This window comes from Pristis pectinata, chromosome 10 (assembly GCF_009764475.1).
Source record: "Pristis pectinata isolate sPriPec2 chromosome 10, sPriPec2.1.pri, whole genome shotgun sequence".
In the NCBI taxonomy this organism is placed as follows: Eukaryota; Metazoa; Chordata; class Chondrichthyes; order Rhinopristiformes; family Pristidae; genus Pristis; species Pristis pectinata.
In genome coordinates, this window is record NC_067414.1 from 39,963,768 (window position 1) to 39,984,749 (window position 20,982).

The window sequence follows — 20,982 nt, forward strand, 5'->3', positions numbered from 1 at the left end:
TCAAGGATTTCTCATGACCCGCCCTCAGCCTTCCTAATTTCCTTTTTAAGCACCTCCCTTTTTTTCCTCTTTATCCAACCCTCAATATCCATTAACATTTAGGTCCCCTATAATTGTTACCCCTGGCTTTTACCCTTACAAGCATGTATTTTTCCTTTGAATGCTTCCTAGAGCAGATGTCGACTTATCTGCAAACAGATGTTCCCCATCTACTTTTACCAGGTTCCTTTCCCACCCCCCCCCCCAACTTTATATTAATGAATTTGGCCTTCCCTCAATTTAAGTCCTTTATTACTGGTCCATCCATATCCTTTCCAATAATTGTATGAAAACATAGAGATATAGTCACCATCTCTCAAATGATCCCTCAATGATATTTCCTCCATTTGACCAGCTACATTCCTGGACACACCTAAAAAATTCCACCCCCTCTGAGCCTTTAACACCAAGACAATCCCAGTTAATATAAAGGGAATTCAAACCCCCCAATAACCCTATTTTTATTGAATCTTTCTGATATCTGCCTACCTACCTGCTTCTGTTTTTTTGTTGACAGTTGGACAACACTTGTTTAGTTTCCAGTCTCTACCCAGATGGCCTCATTTGAGGAGCCTTCTAGAATATCCTCCCTCAATAGTGAAGTAATGCAATCTTGACCAATGGTACAATACATACTCCACTTTTAATCCCCCCACCCCATGTTAATTCACAAAACGATAATGTTCCAATTAAACATTAAACAAGGACTCATCTGTTCCATCAGTGCCAGTAATCCATGGCATTAACTTGACAATAAAGGTCCATCCACTCCAATAGCTCTATGAAATATTTAGCTTTCAATCAATATTAAAGACCAAATTGCCATGTTCAGAAATGTTATTACTAGGAGCTTGCAGTACAAAAATTTGCTGTTGCATTTCCTACAAGCATCAGCATATCAAAAGCTGGAAACAGTAGGCACCATGTGTGGGGACAGAATCTAAAGTTTCCTAACTCTAATCAAAGATCACTAACCAGAACCATTAACTATGTGCTTTTTTTTTCTGAATACAAATGCTCTAGACCTGGCCAACAGTTATACTTTACTAGTATTCTGGCTCTTTCTCTGCTCCTCACACCAGAGGTCCCATTCTTTAAAAAAAAACACTCCCCTTGAGTGCAAAGTTTTAAATGGCAGCAAAACCTTTACACCTGACCTATCTGAATATTAATCAGATCCCACCCATTCCCCGGACATTACCTGCCTATTTCCAGCATTCTCCTTTTGGTTTCAAGCCCAACAGCAACTCTACCTTGCATTTCGCAGCTTTATCATTGCATCTACATTCCCTCTAATCACCACCATTGACTTCTCGCCAGACCAGCCCTGACCTCGCACCATCAGAGATCCCCTGTGTCCTGGCGGCCCCTCCGCCTTGCTTTCCCTCTTTGCCATTTCCGATGAAGGGTTTTAAACCTGAACGAAAACAGGCGCTGCCTGACCTGCTAAGTTCTTCCAGCACGGTTTCTTTATTTGAGATGTCCAGCCATAGCTACGGCTTTACCACTCGCTCACCGACCATTGAATGACCCGCAACCTCCGTCGGCTCTCCGCTCAAATTCAAACACCAAGCGCGCCAACCCCGGCGGCCGGCGCAGGCGCACCAATCCCGCCACCCCGGCGGCCGGCGCAGGCGCACCAACCCCGCCACCCCGGCGGCCGGCGCACCAATCCCGCCACCCCGGCGGCCGGCGCAAGCGCAGCAATCCCGTCGCCGCCAAGCATCCGGCGCATGCGCACCGAAGCCGCGACGATTCCCGAACCCTCTCTCTCCCTCCCTGCAACTGGTTCGACCGGAGCCCGAGCGATCGACGTCAGTTCCGGCAGCCGGCGGCGGTCCCCGGATGTTTGCGGGCCGGATTAACCCCGGAAATGCCGGGTGAAGCCGGTGGGAGCGGAGCGCTGCAGCAACCGCCATCCGGCCTCAGCAACCTCCGCCACTCACAGCGGCGCCGGGCCCGAGCAGCTGAGGGCGGCCGCACCGGCAGGGGCAGGGCGGGCGGCCTGCGCCCGGACCCGATCCCCGTCCCCGGCTGCAGTGATGTCGGCCGAGATCATCGATACCCCGCAGGCGTTGCACTTCGAGGAGATCGACTACAATGAGATCGATGTGGAGGAGGTAAGAGGGGGAGAGAGCGGGGGGACAGAGTGAAGGGCCACAGGCAGGCAGCCAGCGGACGAGGGCCGGCCGGGGTAACCCCTGCCGCACCTCCATCCCAGACCCCGGCCTGTCCTTTTTAGGAGAATAAGGAAACGGGTTAAAGTCCAGTGGTGAAGCTTTTAGTCAGGTTGTAAATAGGTGACTGAAAGGTACATCCTGCCCTGTGTTGCGTTGTGCTGTGTTGCTTGTCGGTCATCTCATTCTTATACAGTGCAGTACAAGAGTTGGGGGAGTTTCATTGTCTGGATGTTATTTTAAGCAGTATTCTTAAAGAATGTTTGTTTCACCCCACCCCACCAGCACTATTAAAAATGCATAAATATCCTTAAAATTATAATTGGCCAGGTGGGGTACATCTTATTCTGCTTTATTATTTTGGATGTTTTTGATCACACGGAAACATTCTCAGAAACTTTTCAAGTATCTCCAATGCTATTTTATAACTACTGGTTACCTAAGCTAAAAGTTTATACAGTAGTGATGTCTTTGTGTAAGCTGCCACTAAATTATACAACAGAGTGAAGAAGTGTCATGAAGTGAGGAGCTTTAGTTCTAAAGTTTGATGCATGCTAATAGATGTGGAGATTTCCAGAAGTGTTCTGTATATTACCTTATTAAAAATGTTGCCTTTTTTAAATAATTGAGGAAGTAAGATGGAATTTTGACAGATCTTCAATAGGCAAAGATCTAAGTTGTTTGAAATAAAATAGAGAAGCCTGGAATTACTCAGGTCAGGTAGTATCTATTGAGTGAGAACCAGCAACAATGTTTGGGGTTGACCTTTCATCAGAACAGGTCTGTCAATAGGTCATCATACTGAGGCATTTACTCAGTTTCTCTCTCCTCAGATGCCACCTGATTTGCTGAATATCTCCTCCTCTCTGCTTTTATTTTAGATTTTTAGAAGCTGCAGTTTTTTTATCAATTGCTTTAAAATTAGTTGTCCTTTTCAAATGATGTACTTTGCAATAACTGTATTTAGGATGCATTAAATATGTTGTCATGCCATCTGATTTTTTTTATTGTTATGGTTAAGTTTGGTACTCAAATAACAGGTCAGTTAAAGTTTTTTTTTAATTCCTTGTAGGGTAATGAGAGTGTCAAGTTCAGTTATCCAGTGTAAATTACATATTTATTGTGTGTTTTGAATGTATGAGCCCCAGTCACTGTAAATGTGTTAACTGGGTACATTCTATGAAATAGAATGAAAGGAGACATCTAATTGAGTAATATTACTTCATCATCATTTGCCTGTCTAGATGGATACCAAATTTTCAGCTGTGCTTAAGTTCTTGCAGAGAACTTTTTGCTATGTGACCTATTGAAGGTCCAGAACGATTTCTCCCTAATAAACCTTATCATATTACAAACCTGGGGAAAATCTAAAAGCAAAAAAAAAAAATCTGAAGATTATATATGTTTCAAATAGTGGCTGAAGTGTCTTAATTTAAAATCTGGTACTTTAACAATATGTTACAAAGCCCAATCCAATACTTACCTGATATGGATTTCCAGCAGAGGTCTCTGTGCAGCAATCAGGAGCAGGAGCCCTGGACTGTTTCCCTTCCTGTCCCTAATCCAGTATCCTGATTGACTCTGAAGCCCTGACTTTCAATCAAGTATCTGGTTGATTTATTTAGTATGACTAGAGATTAAGCATTTGCTCTTTTTGTACATGGATGCAATTTTTGAGTCCAGTTTAATTGCTTGATTCCCCAAAATACCATATTTGTTTGAAAAGCCCAGTTAAAATATCAAGCATTACATGTGTTAGTTTCAGGTAGTACATTTCTGCAGTGGTAATACATGTTCCATTGTTTAAAATCTTACTTAATTTTGCAAAATCTCATGCTATCAAAATGCTTCCAGTTCTACACTTATGTTAAAAGCCAAATGTATTTGGCTGAGTTAACATATAATCCTTAAAATTTAACAGGGGATTTTTTAACAGGGTTGCACCACAGGCTTGTAACTGTTTGACAAAGGCACACATTTTGTACAATGTTCCCTCTCCAGCATCATCATAACATTCTGTTCCAATGAAGGCAAAAATGGGGAATTTTACCTTTGGTATTCACTCTTGAAATCAGTTGATGGGCATATATGCAAATTATGCTAAAGCTGCATCTGGTCAGTTGATATGAATTTGAGAATTAAGGGATATCAATTAGCATTTTATTCACTTTTGTGATATCATTTGGGTTTATGAGATACTTAGACCTTTTGTATCTTGCACATATAATGCATACTTGGAAGCACTGCATTTGTGATATTCCAAGTGCCATGATGTTTGATATTACTTCAGAAAATGTAGGAAAAAAAATGTAAACTGAATGTCAAAAGAAAGAAACAATACTTTTAATCTGTTGGTCGTAGCATGTTGAAAAAAGGTTATCAACAAGGCAGAATATTTAAATTGTGTGATTCTAATATTGTTGGTGTTCAGAGAAACCTGGATATCCTCTGACAAGAGACAGAAAGGTAGAACGCAGGTATGGCAAATAATAAGCAAGACAATTAGAATGTTGGCATTTGTGCAAAGAGGATAGAGTACAAAAGTAGGGAAGACTTGCTGCAAATGTGAGGGGCTTTGAGACTGTGTTTGCATACGATTTTGGTGTCATTATTTAAGAAAGGACATACTTCACTAGATTGCCTCCCAGGGTGAAGGTTTGAGGAAAGATGAAAAAGATTGGGATTGTACTTTCTGCAGTTTAGAATTGGTGATTTCATTGAAAAATAAGATGTTGGGGAGAGTGGGTGCTGAGGGGGTGTCCCCTTTGGAGGGGAACATTATCCTGTGAGTATGCCACTCAATTCTAGAGTTGCCTGTTTAATATTGAGATCAGGAGAGAATTCTTCTCTGGGGTCATGAATCTTTGCAATTCTCCACCTAGAGAGCTGTGAATGCCGAGTTATTATGCATATTCAAATTGGGGTAGATTATTAGTTTACATAGGCTCAAAACATTATAGGGATCAGACAAGGAAATGAATTTGAGTCCAAGATCAGATCCGTCTAGATCTTTTGAGTAATGGAGTCAACTACTCGGGCAATAATGGTGTACTCATTTCCTGTGTTCTTATCATATGGTATTTTATTGTACCTGACTGCATAGAATTAAAGGATAGAGCTTTTACATTGTATACTGAGAATACGGTTTGTATAACAACATACATATTAACTAATATTCACACCACTATGTACAAGAAGGAACTATAATGTTTAAGAGTAAAATCTTATTGCTAACTAATTTCAACATAGTCTTGCTGTATCTCTTAAAGTACTACTGCATGGTTCTAATGACATTAACCATCTCTTAAAGATTTGGATCTGTTCAATTACAAATGGTCCTAGAAAGCATTTATTTCATTCATAATTTTGTTTTAATTGCATAGTAGATTTACAGAGAAAATTAGTAAATTTTTAAATATTCAATTTGTTTTGATTAAATGCATACAAAATACAAATAATCCAATGTCAGAAAAACCTGGCATACCACAGCAGATATCACTTGTGTTTGATTCCTATGTACTTGTATCAATCTAAAGGTGAAAAATTGTCCAGTAGACCAAGAGAGAAGCAAAATAACTTGTAGTGATAATTTTTATGATGGAACAATCCAGTAAAATTTCCACTCATGTATATTGCATCTTTTCAAATGATATTAAGGTTGCAGAACACAGGCAGAGTTTGAGTATAGTTTTAGAAAGTATAATGTATATTGGACTAATTGGAATTAGAAAGGATCTTAATGAGATTTAAGAGTTGATTTCTGCCATCTCTGGTTAATGTCATTAGAACCATGCAGTAGTATCTGTTGCTATATTGACATTCTTCTTTTAAAATTGCATAGTTAGAAGTTGGGAGGAGAGGCTTTTTATTAATAATATTGACTATTGATTGCAAAATAAAGTATATAATTTAGGAATCTATTTTGTAATTTTTGACAAATGCCATGAATTTCTGCCTGTGCCAATTTATAATCTTTTTTTCAATGCTCGTATTGTCTTTGAAGCCATTCCAAAATTGTGATCTATTAAAATAAATGCTTGGGTTTTGATGCATTAAGAAAGCAATCCTCTGCTTCAATAGAATACTCTAACTTTTAAAAATTGATAAAATTATCATTTAATCAAAGCAGTATATTAATCGAGAATGTTTTAGACTTCTGTCTCCTTTAAGTAAGTTTTGTGTTATTATCTTTTAGGGAAAAAAAAACTAAACATTTGTAATCCTTAAACTTCTTAGTTATGATGTATGTTACTGGAGTTTGTTTCCAATGCACATTAAGCTAAAAGGTTGTTACAACTGTTCTTGGGTACTATGACACTTCTTCTGTTATTTGTCCAAATATGATTTTATTCTTTCCCAGCTTTATTAATGGTCAATTCCAAGCAGCTTTGTCTTTTTAAAAACATTTTGCTTAAGATTTTAGAACACACTTTTTTTCATTTTCTCTGGCTTTTAATTGAATTGGGTAAAGATTGTCTGGTCTCAAACATACTAAGGAGTGTCACGTCTCAAGAATTTGAACATATATTCTTGGGCAGAAAAAATGGAAATTTATGCTGTGATTGACCTAAGGGTGTATTTCCTCTTTTGATCATCTCCTTTTGTACACCTCCCTGTGGTTCATTGTAGTATGACATTCAAATATGTTCTTGATTGGAAAAGCACCATAGAAAAAGAGAAAAAATTTCTTTTAAAATGCATAACACCATATATGTTCATTTTAACGGTCATTGTACACTGGTCTTAACACTTTGGAATTTTATCAACTGCTTAAAAACTGGCTTTTCTGGATAAAAAAATAGGAAAATGAAATTAGGAAGTTCTGCTTGAAAATTATTAATACCAGCAACACACAGATTAGCTTTTCTCTTTGAGGAGAAGCATTCATGTATTTGGTTTGCAGCAGTATTTTCTTAAGGTTTCCACTTCATTTTGGTGACATCCAAGAATTTGAAAGTGAACTAAAATACTGCAGGTACTGAAAATCTGAAATAAAAGGACATATTGGAGGTACTTGTATTTTGACTTCTATGCATGTAAGATGTAACTTCTTTACCATTATAATATTCCCTGTGATTGAAATTTTTGCAAGTCTTCCTCGGCAAACTCTTGATTCTCATTGATTTCCAATCTTGTGGATTGATTTTACCTAATTTTTAATTAATGAACCCATGAATGCTTCAGGACAACTTTCAATAAGTTGGAAAGCTGTGATAATTGGAAGGAACTAAATTTTGCTGGACTTTATTTTTTTCATGTGTTGTATGTGTCAGTGTTCTGAATGTCCTCCCTAATTATTCTTGCAGTGACTTAGTGTTGGCTTCTTGAAGCACCACAGGCTCATGGTCATAGAGTTGTACAGCACAGAAAAAGGCTCTTCTGCCCATTTACACAAATCCCATTTGCCCGCATTAGGACCATATCCTTTTATGCCTTTCCTATTTAAGTGTCTGTATAAATACCTCTTAAATTTAGTAATTATATCTGATTCTGCCCATAATGGTGGTGGGTAGAGAGTTCCAGGAATTTGATAGAGCAATGATGGAGGAGCAGTACGATATCTCCAAGTGACTTAACCTCAAACTTGCAGTTTCTGGTGTTTCCATGCACTTGTCATTCTTGTCCTTATATTTCATAAATCATGCGTTTAGGAGATGTATAATTTATATTCTGTGTGTTGTCTGTACCGAGGTGCCTGTGATGCTGCTGCAAGTGAGTATTTTCATTGTACCTGTACCTTGCCATACTTGTGCACATGACAATAGACTTGACTTGAAGAAGTCACAACAAGTTGTAGCAGCATGTTTTGTATGTTCTATGGGCATCATCCACACTTGGACTGAAGGGAGTGACTGATTAAGATGTTAGATCGGGTCATTTGAATGGACTGTTTTATCCTCCATGGTATAAAGCTTCAAGTTGTTATCAGAGCTGAACTTTTCCAGGCAAGTAGCAAGTATTCCATTACATTTCTGATGTGCGCACAATGGAAAGGCTTTGTGCAATCAGGTGAGTTACTTGCCGCAGAATACTTGGCCTCCAACTTCCTCTTCTGGGTTTCTAGCCAGTCCTGTTAATATATTGCCAAACTAGGTGTTGGTAAAGCAGTTGAATGTCAAAAGTAGATGGGTACAGTCACATTGGTCATTGCCTAGCATTTACTTAGCAGGACTGTTAATTGGCATATCATCATATGCATGTGTGTTGTCTTTATTAGCTGAAGTGATACAATTCTATATTCTTTCTATATAATGCTATATTCTTTTAGATCTCAGGTTTTAGTTTATTAATATTTAAATATGGAAATAATTTTTTTCCTTCAGTTCGCCACAATAATGTTAAAACAATTTCAATCAGTCATTCAACAACAGCTTGGAGTATTTAATCTTTTTCAACTATAACTAATATTTCTAAGAGAGATTTTAGGAGATGATATATTGTACTTCATTCATTTATCCATCCCTACAGCCCACTTTCAACCAAGTTGATTCTAAGCATTTACATCTGAGATATGTAAGCTTTATTTAAAAATAACTTAGGGGGCATAAAGAAGTAGGAGATTGCGGTGATAGACCGAGACAAAGTAGTGTGTTTGTAGAAGGAATAAACCCTGGCCTGGATAGTATCCCATTTTTATGTTGAAAATGTTGTTTGTAAGGTTGTTTTCTCTTTGCTATCATTGTTGCCAAACTTTCTTTATTGATGTGGCTTCACCACTTGGTTGAAACTGAGTTATTTGAAAAGTATTGAACAAGATGCCTTCATTTGGCAGTTTAACAGAGGCATTAACTTATTTAAAGTAAGTGTACTTGTTTATGTTTGTAAATCAATAGATAAATATAATTCATACAAATACAATATTCAGAAGATCAATTTCAAAACATAATTCAAACAGCTATCATAATCACCTATCACAAAAGATGCTTAACTGTGTATTTGTATAATTCCTGCCCATTATTGCATAGGGAAGTCATGTTTTCAGAGCTGCCTTTTCTAGTAACTGTTGGCCATGTTCCTTTAGAATCGGGTGAATGTTGTTGTCTACCTTGATAGTTGAAGTCTTTTCAGTCTGGATTTATTTTTAAGTACTTCAATTTACTCTAGTCCAGCATTTTTCCAACAGCAGTTGTTAAGCTAACCGGCCAATTGTTCCCTGTTTTTAGAATGATCTATATGTAAGTTAATGGGTTGATCTCTAAGTCATTCAAAAGCTAAAATGCAGTTTGTATGGCTGCTTTGAAAACAAATTGATATGTGTTCTGTTTCACGTTAGGCATTTCTTACCAGTTCATATTACCAACAAAGGAGGAAAATAGGGAACTTTCTGAGATAATTTCATGTTGTTTTGACTAAAACTTGATGAATAAAATATCTTTCTTCATTGCCACAGTATTCTATGGTAATGTTCAACACCCTTGAGAAAAGATAACTAGTCTTTTGACTTGTAACTTAAATTTCAACACTTTGGCAATATGCATTATGGACAATTCTTCCTGCTGCTTTCAAGTAAGCTCCACAAAATGATCCTTTTCTACTTTTTTCAAATCAAGTTTCAACAAGGTTGGCACTGTCCAAACAGTCATCAATAGGCTGGCTGGATTGCTTTCGTACTAAAATAGATCAATAATACAAGACCATTTACTTAGAAGTAAAACAAAGTAAAATATGAAGATTTTGTGCACAATTTCAAGCCTCTGCTGTTATTTTGTATTTATATAGTGTGCTTGAATGGAAAATAATCCTGCAGATTTATTGAAATTTTTTTGAAGGCTTGGGAATAGGAGTGTCTTAGAACAAAATAGTATATGTATTTTTTATGGATTTTCAAAAGGCATTATAGCAAAGTACCATTCAAGGTCCTTGCATCAAAGAAGAGCCCACAAAGATAGGGATGACATATTAGCACGGGTAAAGGACTGGTTAATGATCACACAAACAGCAGGAATAAAAACAACTTTTCAATTTGGATAAACTGCTAATGGTGAGAAGCCAGAGATGAATTCTATGTCCTCAGTTCTTCACAGTTTATATTAGTGACTTAGATGGAATAAAGAAATTAGGAGCAAGAGTAGGCCACCTGGTCCCTCAAGTCATTAAAATAGATAGTAAGTAATTGATGGCCAAGAACTATTCCTTGGGGTACTCTGTTGGTAACATCTTTCCAACCTGATAAAGACCCATTTATTCCCACACTCGGGTTTTTGTGGGATAACTAATCTTCAATCCATGTTAATGTACTAACCCAATGTCATGAGATCTTGTGCACCAGCTTTTTATGTGGCACCTTATCAAATTTTTTCTGGAACAAGAAAGTGGACCTAAATACACTACATTTGCAGGTTCCCCTTTATTGCTTCTACTTTTTATATCCTTAAAAAAAACTAGCAAATTTGTAAATTGTGTTCTTTTTTCCTTTCATAAAACCTTAGTTTAATTGTATTCTTTTCAAAGTAACTAGCTATTCTTCCTTGATTATCTATTCCAGCATTTTTACAACAGTTGTTAAGCTAACTGGCCAATAGTTCCCTGATTTTTTTTTTTGCCTCCTTTTCGAGCAAGAGAGTCATAGTTTTCCAATTGGTTGGTATGATCCTGGAACTTGGTGAGTTTTGAGAAACTTTGACCAATGTCTTTACTACCTTTGTAGCTGCTTCCTTTAAAACCCTTGGACGCAAGCTATTAGGTCCTGGGCAGTTTGGAAGTTTTTGTACTCCTGTTGGCCCATCTAGGTTCTCTTTCCATTAGTTCACCTTTCCCATTACCTTCTACCCATCACCCACGTACCTATCCACCTGGGTTTTTTCTTCCCTGGCCTACACTTCCTATCCCCGCCTCCATTTGGTTCCACCTGCCTATCACCCGGTTCCTTAACAGGTTCCACTTAACACATTCCAGCCTCTGTCTCTACCTTCCCTCTCCCCTCCCCCTGCCACCACTTGTTTCCATTTGCCCTTTTTTTTCCCTTGTTTTTATCTACCTGTCTCTAAACTCTTTACCCCCCCCCAAAAAAAACCTGGATCTGCCCATTATTCCCCACCTCACCTGGTTCCACCTATCACCTACCAGCCCCTGTGTCACCCCTCTCTCTAACCTCTTTATGAGCATTTAAACACTGGTCTCAAAGTACTATTCCTCACAAATAGCTACAACTTGTTGATAAGCATCAACTTTAAGAGAACAGAGAATATAATAAAATGTAAGTCTATTAAGATGGTCATTATGGTTTGCCTTGGCTTCTTCAAAAGGCCTAAGAATTGTTTATTTAATAAATCAGCCATCATTTACATCATCATGTATGTGTGAGATGTCTTGTTGCCATAGAAAGCTTATTGAAGACCACGTTCCTTGTGCACTTGTAGAACAACTTGATTACAGGAAAAAGTACCAAATAAGATTTGGAATATATAATTGGTATGGAAGCACAGAAGAAGGCTTTAGCTTGATTAGTCATGTATTGAAAATGGATAAGAGTTGGGACCAAAGAATTATTTGGTCACATGAAAACAAAGGCATGTTCAGGGACATGCCACAAACAAGAACTGTTCAACTTAAGCATACCTGTTGAGAACTTTACGTGAATTAGTCTGTTTAATGTGCAACTGTTTGCAGGATATGGGACGGCACAAACAGGAAAGGTGGTCTTGTTTGAAAACTCTACTAGCAGATGTAGGCAAATGTAGGTGAGATTTCTATGTGTGCATAATTAGTGGAAAATAAGTAGAAAGCAAATACAGTTAACATTTCAAGTCTGTAAGTTTTTAATCAGCATCTGCACGATTTTGCTTTTTGGATTGTTACCTTTGCAAGGGAGATGGAGTACAAGAGGAAAGAAGTCTTGATACAGCCGTACAGAATTTTGGTGAAACCACATTCCAGTCCTCTGTGCAGTTTTGGTCTTTTTAAAGGAAAAATATATTTCCCTTTGGAGGGAATATAGCTAACGTTTACTAAATTAATTTGTGAGATGAGGGGTTTTCTTAACAGGATAACCTCATGAAGCCTAGAAGAATAATATGAGATCCAGAGTGTTGTGACAAGATGGATGCTAGGTACCCATTCGTGGGAGAATTTCTTCTCCTGATGGTTGTGAACCTTTGAAATTCTCTGCCCCAGCTAACTGTGGATATTGAGCCATTAAGTATAAATAATGCTGAGAGAGTTTTCTTTTGGACCGCAGGGGTATCAAGGGATCAAGCAGGAAAGTGTCAAAGATCACTCTTGTACTCCATTCCCCTTGCACAGGTAAGCTGTCTAACAGTACTTTGAGCATCATGGCAAATGTTCCAGGCATACTATTCATGTGCATACTGGGTGTGTAATTTACCAGCTTTCTCTATTGGTAATTAATTTTCCATTGAAGACCATGTGAGAATTTTTTTGGGGGAGAGTTTTACAGTTAACACTTTTTATAGGAAAAGTGATATGAGAATTTTGTGGACAAAAGAATCTCCTTGCTCCTATAATTTGATTTATGTGGTTGTTGTGAGGTGAGAAGAATGCACTAATCTAGTAATATAGTAATCTAATCAGATCCTATGATCCAGGATCCAAAATAATCCAGTAACTAAATTGATAATGAACACTCTGGAAACTTAACATCAGTTTTATTCTTGATTGACAAAGAACTTAGTCATTTAGATCAGCTTGATGCAGGCAAAAGAAAAACATATTGTTAATATGTACAACAAAGGGTCCCAGCACCGATCCCTGAGGTAGGCCATTGGTCTCTGCTTTCAGTCACAAAAGCAACCCTCCACAATTACCTTCTGTCTCCTATTACGAGGCCAATTTTGATCCAATCGGCAGTGAATCCCTTGGGATCTAATCTTCTGGACCAGATTCCCATGCGAAACCTTGTCAAAGGCCTAACTAAACTCCCTGTAGACTATATCACCGCACTGCATTTGTGATGCATTTTGTTACCTCTTCAAGATTCATTCAAATTGGTCAGACGGGGTCTCCTTATAACAAACCCATGCTGTCCGTATTTAATTATTTCTTATCTTTTCATGTGTCAATTAGTTCTGACCCTCATATTTCTTTTCCAATAACTTTCATACCATTGACATTAGACCCACTGGCCTATAATTACCTGGCTTATCCCTGCTACCTTGAATAAAGATTTCACTTTTCCCGTCCTCCAGTCATCTAGCACCTCACCAGTGTCCAGTGAAGACTTAAAAATCTCTGCAGGAACCCTGGCAATCTCCTCCCTTGCTTCCCATAACAACCTGTTAGGCATAAGAGGAACTGTAGGACATAGAAACATAACTTCTAAAATGTATAACCTTTGCCATTCAGTTTGCTACAATATAGTTAGCATAGTATAGGAAGGAAGCTTTCTCTAAAATTGTACAGAGTCTTTGTCAAACTGTTTTGGTCATGTACTACAGTCACATACACAAGAAAAAAAATTCTAACTATAAGAGTTGAAGCAGAGGAAATCCACAACATTAATCCTACCATATGAAGATATGCAAGAAGAATTTGGTTACACAAGGATGCTGAATAAGACATGACTGTATGCTGACATGCACAGTGTTACATTTAAGAAAAGTTGACTACAGAGCAAAATTTTAATTTTGAAACAGATTTGATGACTAACAGACCTAGGTATAAATTAGGATGACTTCATTTAAAAAAAATAATAAAAATAATCATAGGTGAAATGATCTTGGAGTTGGGGCAAGAATTCTGAAGTCACTAAAGTTGCAGTTGTTTGCTGTGATGCTGATAGAGAAGACTACTTTTTTATTGAAAGAATGAGTTGATTGAATTTCATCTTCCATTTGTCATCGCCTTTAAGAATCAATGGATGTTTTATGCTGCATTTTGCTGTTTATACTTGCACTGTAGTTGCCTAACTCTGGACTAGTCTTAATCTTCATGACCGTAGTTATGATTTTAGCAAGTAATTTAATGAATAAAACAACAGAAAAAGGCCTGTCAACTCTTGTACTGTTCCTTCCCTACCTAAAGGTATTGATACCGCCAGCCTTCATGGTTTTATGGCCTTCTATTAGAACGTGCAAGTTCATGATCATTTTTGATCCATGTATTGAGAAGGATTGAAGTGTTGGATGATTTTGCAACTGAACACCATGCTGTTAACTTGTGCACACTTCTCAGCAAAGTCACTGAACAATAATTGCAAAAAGAACTGTGGTTCTTTCTGTTTCATTACCACAACCATGAAGTAAAATAGAATATTGCCGTAGCCTCCAGCTATGATCAGCTGAATGACTTTCCAAACTGTATTGTCACTAGTTTACAGCATGCATATATTCTGTACAGATCTAGTTTTCTTACTTAAAGAAGGATAAAGGGAGTGCAGTGCTGCAGATCACCAAGTTGATTTGTGAGATGGTAGGTGGGTTGGTTTGGAGGGTGGGGGTGGGGTACATGGGTTATTATATGAGGAGGAGTTAATCATAAGATTAAAACTGGGCCTTTGGTCTCAGTCTTAGAAAGATGAGTGGTAATCTTGTATGAGGATCAGAATCAGATTTATTATCACTGACATATGTGAAATTTGTTTTTTTACGGCAGCAGTACAATGGAAAGACACAAAAATCTACAAATTACAGAAGGAAATAAATAGGGCAAAAAAAAAGGAATAACAAGGTAGTGTTCATGGACTGTTCAGGAATCTGATGGCAGAGGGGAAGAAACTGTTCCTAAATCATTCAGCATGGGTCTTCAGGCTCCTGTACCACCTCCCCTGATGGTAGAAATGAGAAGAAGGCATATCCCGGATGGTGAGGGTCCTTAGTGATGGATGCTGCCTTCTTGAGGCACCACCTCTTGAAGATGCCCTCTACGGTGGGGAGGGTTGTGCTCGTGATGGAGCTGGCTGAGTCTATAATCGGCCTCTTGCGATCCTGTGTACTTAGGCTCCACGCCAGACTGTGATGCAATCAGTCTGGATGCTATCCATCGGACATCTATAGAAATTTATAAGAGCCTTTGGTAACATACCAAATCTCTTCAAACTCCTAAGGAAGTAGAACTGCTGGCATGCCTCCTTCATGATTGCATCAATGTGTTGGGCCTAGGATAGAACCTCTGAGATGTTGACGCCCAGGAACTTGAAACTGTTCACCCTTTCCACCACTGACCCCTCTATGGGGACTGGTGTGTGTTCTCCTGACTTCCCCTTCCTGAAGTCCACAATCAGTTCCTTGGTCTTGCTGATGTTGTGTGCGAGGTTGCTATTGCGACACTGCGCTCAACCAGCCAATCTATCTCACTCCTGTACACCACCTCATCGCCATCTGAGATTCTACCAATAACAGTGGTGTCACTGATGAATTTATAGATGGCGTTTGAGCTGTGGTTAGCCACACAGTCATGAGCGTAGAGAGAGTAGAGCAGTGGGCTAAGCATGCATCCTTGAGGTGTGCCTGTGTTGATAGTCAGCAAAGAGCAGATGTTATTACCTATCTGCACTGACTGTGGCCTCCCAATCAGGAAGTTGAGGATCCAGTTGTAGAGCGAGGTATAGAGGCCCAGGTTTTGAAGCTTGGTTATTAGTACTGAAGGAATGATGGTGTTGAATGCCAAGCTGTAATCAATAAACAGTAGCCTGACGTATGTCTTGCGGTTGTCTAGGTGCTCCAGAGCAGAGTGGAGAGCCAGTGAAATTGCGTCCACTGTAGACCTGTTGCGACTGTAGGCAAATTGCAGTGGCAGGTCCTTGCTCCGGCAGGAGTTAATTGTAGCCCTAACCAACCTCTCGAAGTACAAACTATATGGAGAAATAATGTTTCCTCTGGCCGGTGTGTCTAGAACCAGGGACCACGATCTCAGAATAAGGCATTGGACATTCGGGACTGCAATGGGAAGAAATTTCCTCATGCAAAGTGCAGTGAATTATTTGAATTCTCTTCCCAAGAGAAGTGTGGCGACTCAGCCACCAGGATAGAGATCTATTGATGTTTTGCACATTAAAGGAATCAAGGTTTATTGTGGAAAAGTTGGACTAAGGTAAAAGAACAGCCTGTTTTTCCCAGTTCTAACAGAATCCTGGACCTGAAATGTTAACTGCTTTGTTTTCCGCAGATGCTGCCTGATCTGCAGAGTGTTTCCAGCATTTTCTGTTTTTTATTACAGAAGATCAGCCATTCTCTTATTGAATGGTAGAGTAAGCATGAGGGACTGAATGGCCATCTCCTGCTTCTATTTATGTTCTTGTGTATCATTTCTAGATATTTTAAACCAGCCTCAAAACAAGATAATGAAATTTGTGGCAAAACTGGTTTTACTAGTTCATAAGAATTAAAGTTCTAAAGTGGTTAAGATTTTACCTGCCATCTGTTCTTCCAAATGAGAATAAAATGAATGCTGCAGCAGTTCTCTCTGGAAAGATTTCTCATTATGCAATGCAGACAGAATGCTTGCCAAAGTTATTTAATATATAAATGTATATAAAGCATTTAGCAGCAATACTTTGCTTTATTTGTGGAAAATGGCTTAAGATGTTGCATTTCATTTTTACTTAATCTGGTGAAGTGACTGGGCATCATACTGTCCTTCTTTACTATATACTTAAGACTATGATCATATTTACTTTGCAGGGAATCATAGCCGAGATGCCAGTCCTGCTATTCCATAGTACACAGACTGTCAGATGACCATTATTTAGCCTCTGCTTTCATTATGTTCAAGCTTGTCTAGTAGTTTGTTATTGCTCAGAAATTAACATTTTTATTGCCTCTGGAAATGCAAGTTCTTCCTTGTGTAGAAATCTGCAGAATTCAAGCTGTTGAGGATCAATTGCGTTGTGTTTAAACTCTGCTGTCATGCGATCTGTTATCGTACTTCCATGACTTTTGTTATTGCAAAACTATTAAAACTGACAAAATACTAGACTAAAAAGTTGGCTGTGTACCAACTTTTCAAAAGCTTGGATCAGAAGATTTTGAATTTGAGCCCTACTTCAGGGTTTGAACACCTAGTTTAGGCTGATGTTGACCGCAGCACTGAGCAAAATATTACTTTTTGTTGGAGGAGGGGAGAGACATCTTTTAGATGAGCCACTTAAGTGAAGTGTATATTTGCTCTCTCGTGAACATAAAAGGATTCTACTATTTGAAGAGCTGGGAAATTATCGGGTGCTCTAACCAATGTTTAACCTCTGCAAACATCAGCAACAAAGACTAACGGCTTTTTGGCACTCTTGTTTATCATGGACGATGGTAACTGGGTGACAGCTAATTTGCGGGAATATTGAACTTTCTTGCAGGATGTTGAATCGGGCAATGTAATAGTGAGTGGTGGGGTTCAGATGGTCACAGGTACTGAATAGCATGGCAATAGGCTGGGAGTTAAAATCCCTGCTCCTCTTGACCTACAACTTGTGCAACTAAAGCACTCAGCTCATAGATCCACCCTTCTAATCTTCTTTTACCTGCTGAAATTTCCATAGCCCAGAAATAGAAGGTTTTGTTTGGCTGCAAAATACCTTGTAATACTTAATGCAAGGATTAGGAATGATCAAAGTTATACTGGATTGCCATAAAACCATAAAGGCTGTCCCTTCAGGCAGGGAATCTTTCATTACAAAAGATGTCATTACTTTTTATGATGCTTTATATGTTAAATTATTTGGCAAAAATAATAACTTGAAATGAACCCTAGCCATCCAGATTAAGGCTAGACTAGAAATAGGCAAATAAGGAGGACATTTTGTAACTGGCATGCCTCTGCCAAAAGCAGAAATGTCAGTGTTTAGCGAATTGGAGAATTTTTGAAGAATTGCCTAAGTGGAGTTGTGACATTGCCCCTACCTCAATTTTCAGTCTTTTTTTTGCTTTTGTAAAAACATGGAATGTTTAAATTTAATGTGCACTTCATTATTTGACAATATTAAATATTCAATGTGGTTTAATAGACTTGATAGTTAATTAGGATCTCTCACTTTCCATTTCCTAGAATGGAAACGTGCTGATAAACAAAAGCAGTAAATCACTTAAAGTTGATCTTAGTCACTTCAAAGTTAAATGAATGGAAAAGTGGAGCTTAGGGCAAGTGGAAGAATGAAGAATTATCCCATGAGATGGAAGATAAAGAAAACACATGATTACTGGAAGAAATCGTATACTACTTTGCATTCCAGGGCACTCTCCCAGTGGACAGCATTATGCCACTCATAGAGCTATAGAGTTAGGCAGCACAGAAACAGGGCCTCCAGCCCAACTTCTTCACACCAACCAAGATGCCTTCCTAAGCTTGTCCCACTTGCCTGCATTTGGCCCATATCCCTCCAAACCCTTCCTATCCATGAACCTGTCCAAATGTCCATTAACTGTTGTAATTTTACCCACCGCTACCACTTCCTCTGGCAGCTCATTCCATATACCCACCACCTGTGTGTTTGGGGGGGGGGGGGGGGAAGAAACTTGCCCCTCAGGTCCCCTTTAAATCTTTCCCCCTTCACCTTGTGTATGCCCTGTTGTTTTAGAATCCCCTACCCTGGGGAAAAAGACTGACTCACACCTTGTATATGCACCTCATGATTTTATAAATATCTCCAAGGAAACCTGTCAGCCTCATTTGCTCCAGGGAAAATAGACCCAGAAACTCCATAGTGTACTTTCCATACTGCTAAACTCCTTTTCATTCCATGGTCTTCAATCTTGATGACAAGCCTATTATGTGAGATTTTATCAAATACCTTTTCAAAATCTATTTATATCACTTTCACTGTATTTTTCTCATTGATCTTTGTTATTCCTTCATCAAAGAACTTGTAGGTTCATGAGACATGATTTGCGTTGAGCCAATATATGCTGGCTTTCTCTAATCAATCCACACATGTCCAATTGACCACTAATTTGTCCCCAAATTTCCTACCTCCACTGAAGTTAAACTGACTGGGTTGTACATGATGGGTTTATCCCTTCACTTTTTAAATTTTATTTTGAATAATAGTGTAATATTTGTTATTTTTCTCTTCTCTGGCGGCACCCCTGCAATCTAGAGAATGCGGTCCCTAATTTCTGGATGTTCATCACTTTAAGTTACCTTCCCACTTTGACATCCATTGTTGGCCTGCCAGAATGTTCCTATGAAGCTTTACTTAAGCTAAGAATAGGAGCAGGAATAGGCCACTTGGACCCTCAGGCCTGGCCTACTGTTCAATATGATCATGGCTGATCTGCCCCAGGCCTCCATTATCATCTGTGCTGGTTCTCCATGGCCCTTAATTCCCTGATCTTCCAAATATTTATCTACTTCCTTTTTAAATACCTCCACTGATTCAGCCTCTACATCCTTCTAGGGTGGAGGATTTCAGAAATTCTAACTTAAAGAAATACCTAGAGATTTTGCTTAATTTGACTGCCCCCTTGTAAATATGTCCCCTCATTCAAGTCTGTCCTACTAGTGGAAATATCTCAAAATGTGCCCCTTTGTCTTCCCTGGCATCTTGTACATTTCAATGAAATCACCTCATTAATTTAAACTCCAGTGAATACAGAGCTAACATTTTTAATCATTTTTGATTGGATAAGCCTATTGCCCGAGGAATTAGCCTAGTGAGTATCTTCTGAATTGCTTCCAATGCTAGTATTTCATTTAAGATAGAACATAGAATGTACGGCACAGAAACAAACCCTTCAGCCCACAATGTTGTGCCGTACTAATTAAACTAGTAATTAAATGCCTAACTAAACTAAACCCTTCTGTCTACACTATGTCCATATCCCTCTATTCTCTGTACATTCATGTGCCTATCTAAGAGCCTCTTGAACACCTCTATTGTATTTGCCTGTGCCCCCACCACTGGTAGTGCATTCCAGGCACCCACCATTCTCTGTGTTTTTAAAACAAAACTTGCCCTGCACATCTCCTTTGAACTTGCCCCCCTCACCTTAAACGCATGCTCTCTGGTAGTAGACATTTCAACCCTGAGGGAAAAGATACAGACTGTCTATCTATGCCTCTGATAATCTTATAAACCTCAATCAGATCTCCCCTCAGCCTCTGCTGCTCCAGAGAAAACTCCCCAAGTTTGTCCAGCCTGTCCTTGTAACATATGGCCTCTAATCCAGGCAGCATCCTGGTAAACCTCTTCTGCACCTTCTTCAAAGCCTCCACATCCTTCCTATAATGGGGCAACCAGAAATGAATGTAATACTACAGATGCGACCTAACTAGAGTTTTATAAAGCTGCAACATAACACTGACATTTGAACTCAGTGCCATACACCACCTTTACCACCTTATCAACCTGTGCAGCCACTTTCAGGGAGCCATGGACTTGGACTGCCTCGTCACCTCCGCGAAAAACTCAATCCAGTTAGTAGGACATGACTTGCCCAGCACAAACCCATGCCGACTGTCCCTAATTAGGCCATGAATTTCCAATGCTCATAAATCCTATCCTTAAGAATCCTCTCCAGTAACTTCCCTGATGTGAGACTCACCGATCTATAGTTTTCAGGATTATCCCTATTTCCCTTCTTGAATAATGTAACAACATTAGCTACTTGCCAGTCCTCTGGAACCTCGTAGGTGGCTAGAGAGGACACTAAGATCTTGGTCAAGGCTCCAGAAATCTCATCTCTTGCCTAGCTCAACAACCTGAGGTATATCCCATCCATCCCTGGAGACTTATCCACCTTTAATATTCTTTAAGAGACCCAACACTACCTCCTCCTTTATCTCAAAATACCCTAGCATATTAGCATGCTTCAGTGGTCCTAACCTCTCTCTAGTTATCCTCTTGCTCTTGATGTATGTATAGAATGCCTTGGGATTCTCT

General features: G+C 38.9%; 1 protein-coding gene across 4 annotated transcripts in view; it reads left to right on the plus strand.

Moving 5' to 3' along the window:
• Positions 1-1,794: 1,794 nt before the first annotated feature.
• Positions 1,795-20,982, plus strand: part of map3k7 (mitogen-activated protein kinase kinase kinase 7) — a 97,756-nt gene continuing 78,568 nt past the window's right edge. For all 4 annotated transcript variants that reach the window (XM_052024553.1, XM_052024554.1, XM_052024555.1 and 1 more), the window contains exon 1: positions 1,795-2,159. In XM_052024553.1, coding sequence (XP_051880513.1) covers positions 2,082-2,159 — 78 coding nt within the window. In that variant the 5' untranslated portion in view covers positions 1,795-2,081. The remainder of the gene's footprint in view (positions 2,160-20,982) is intronic.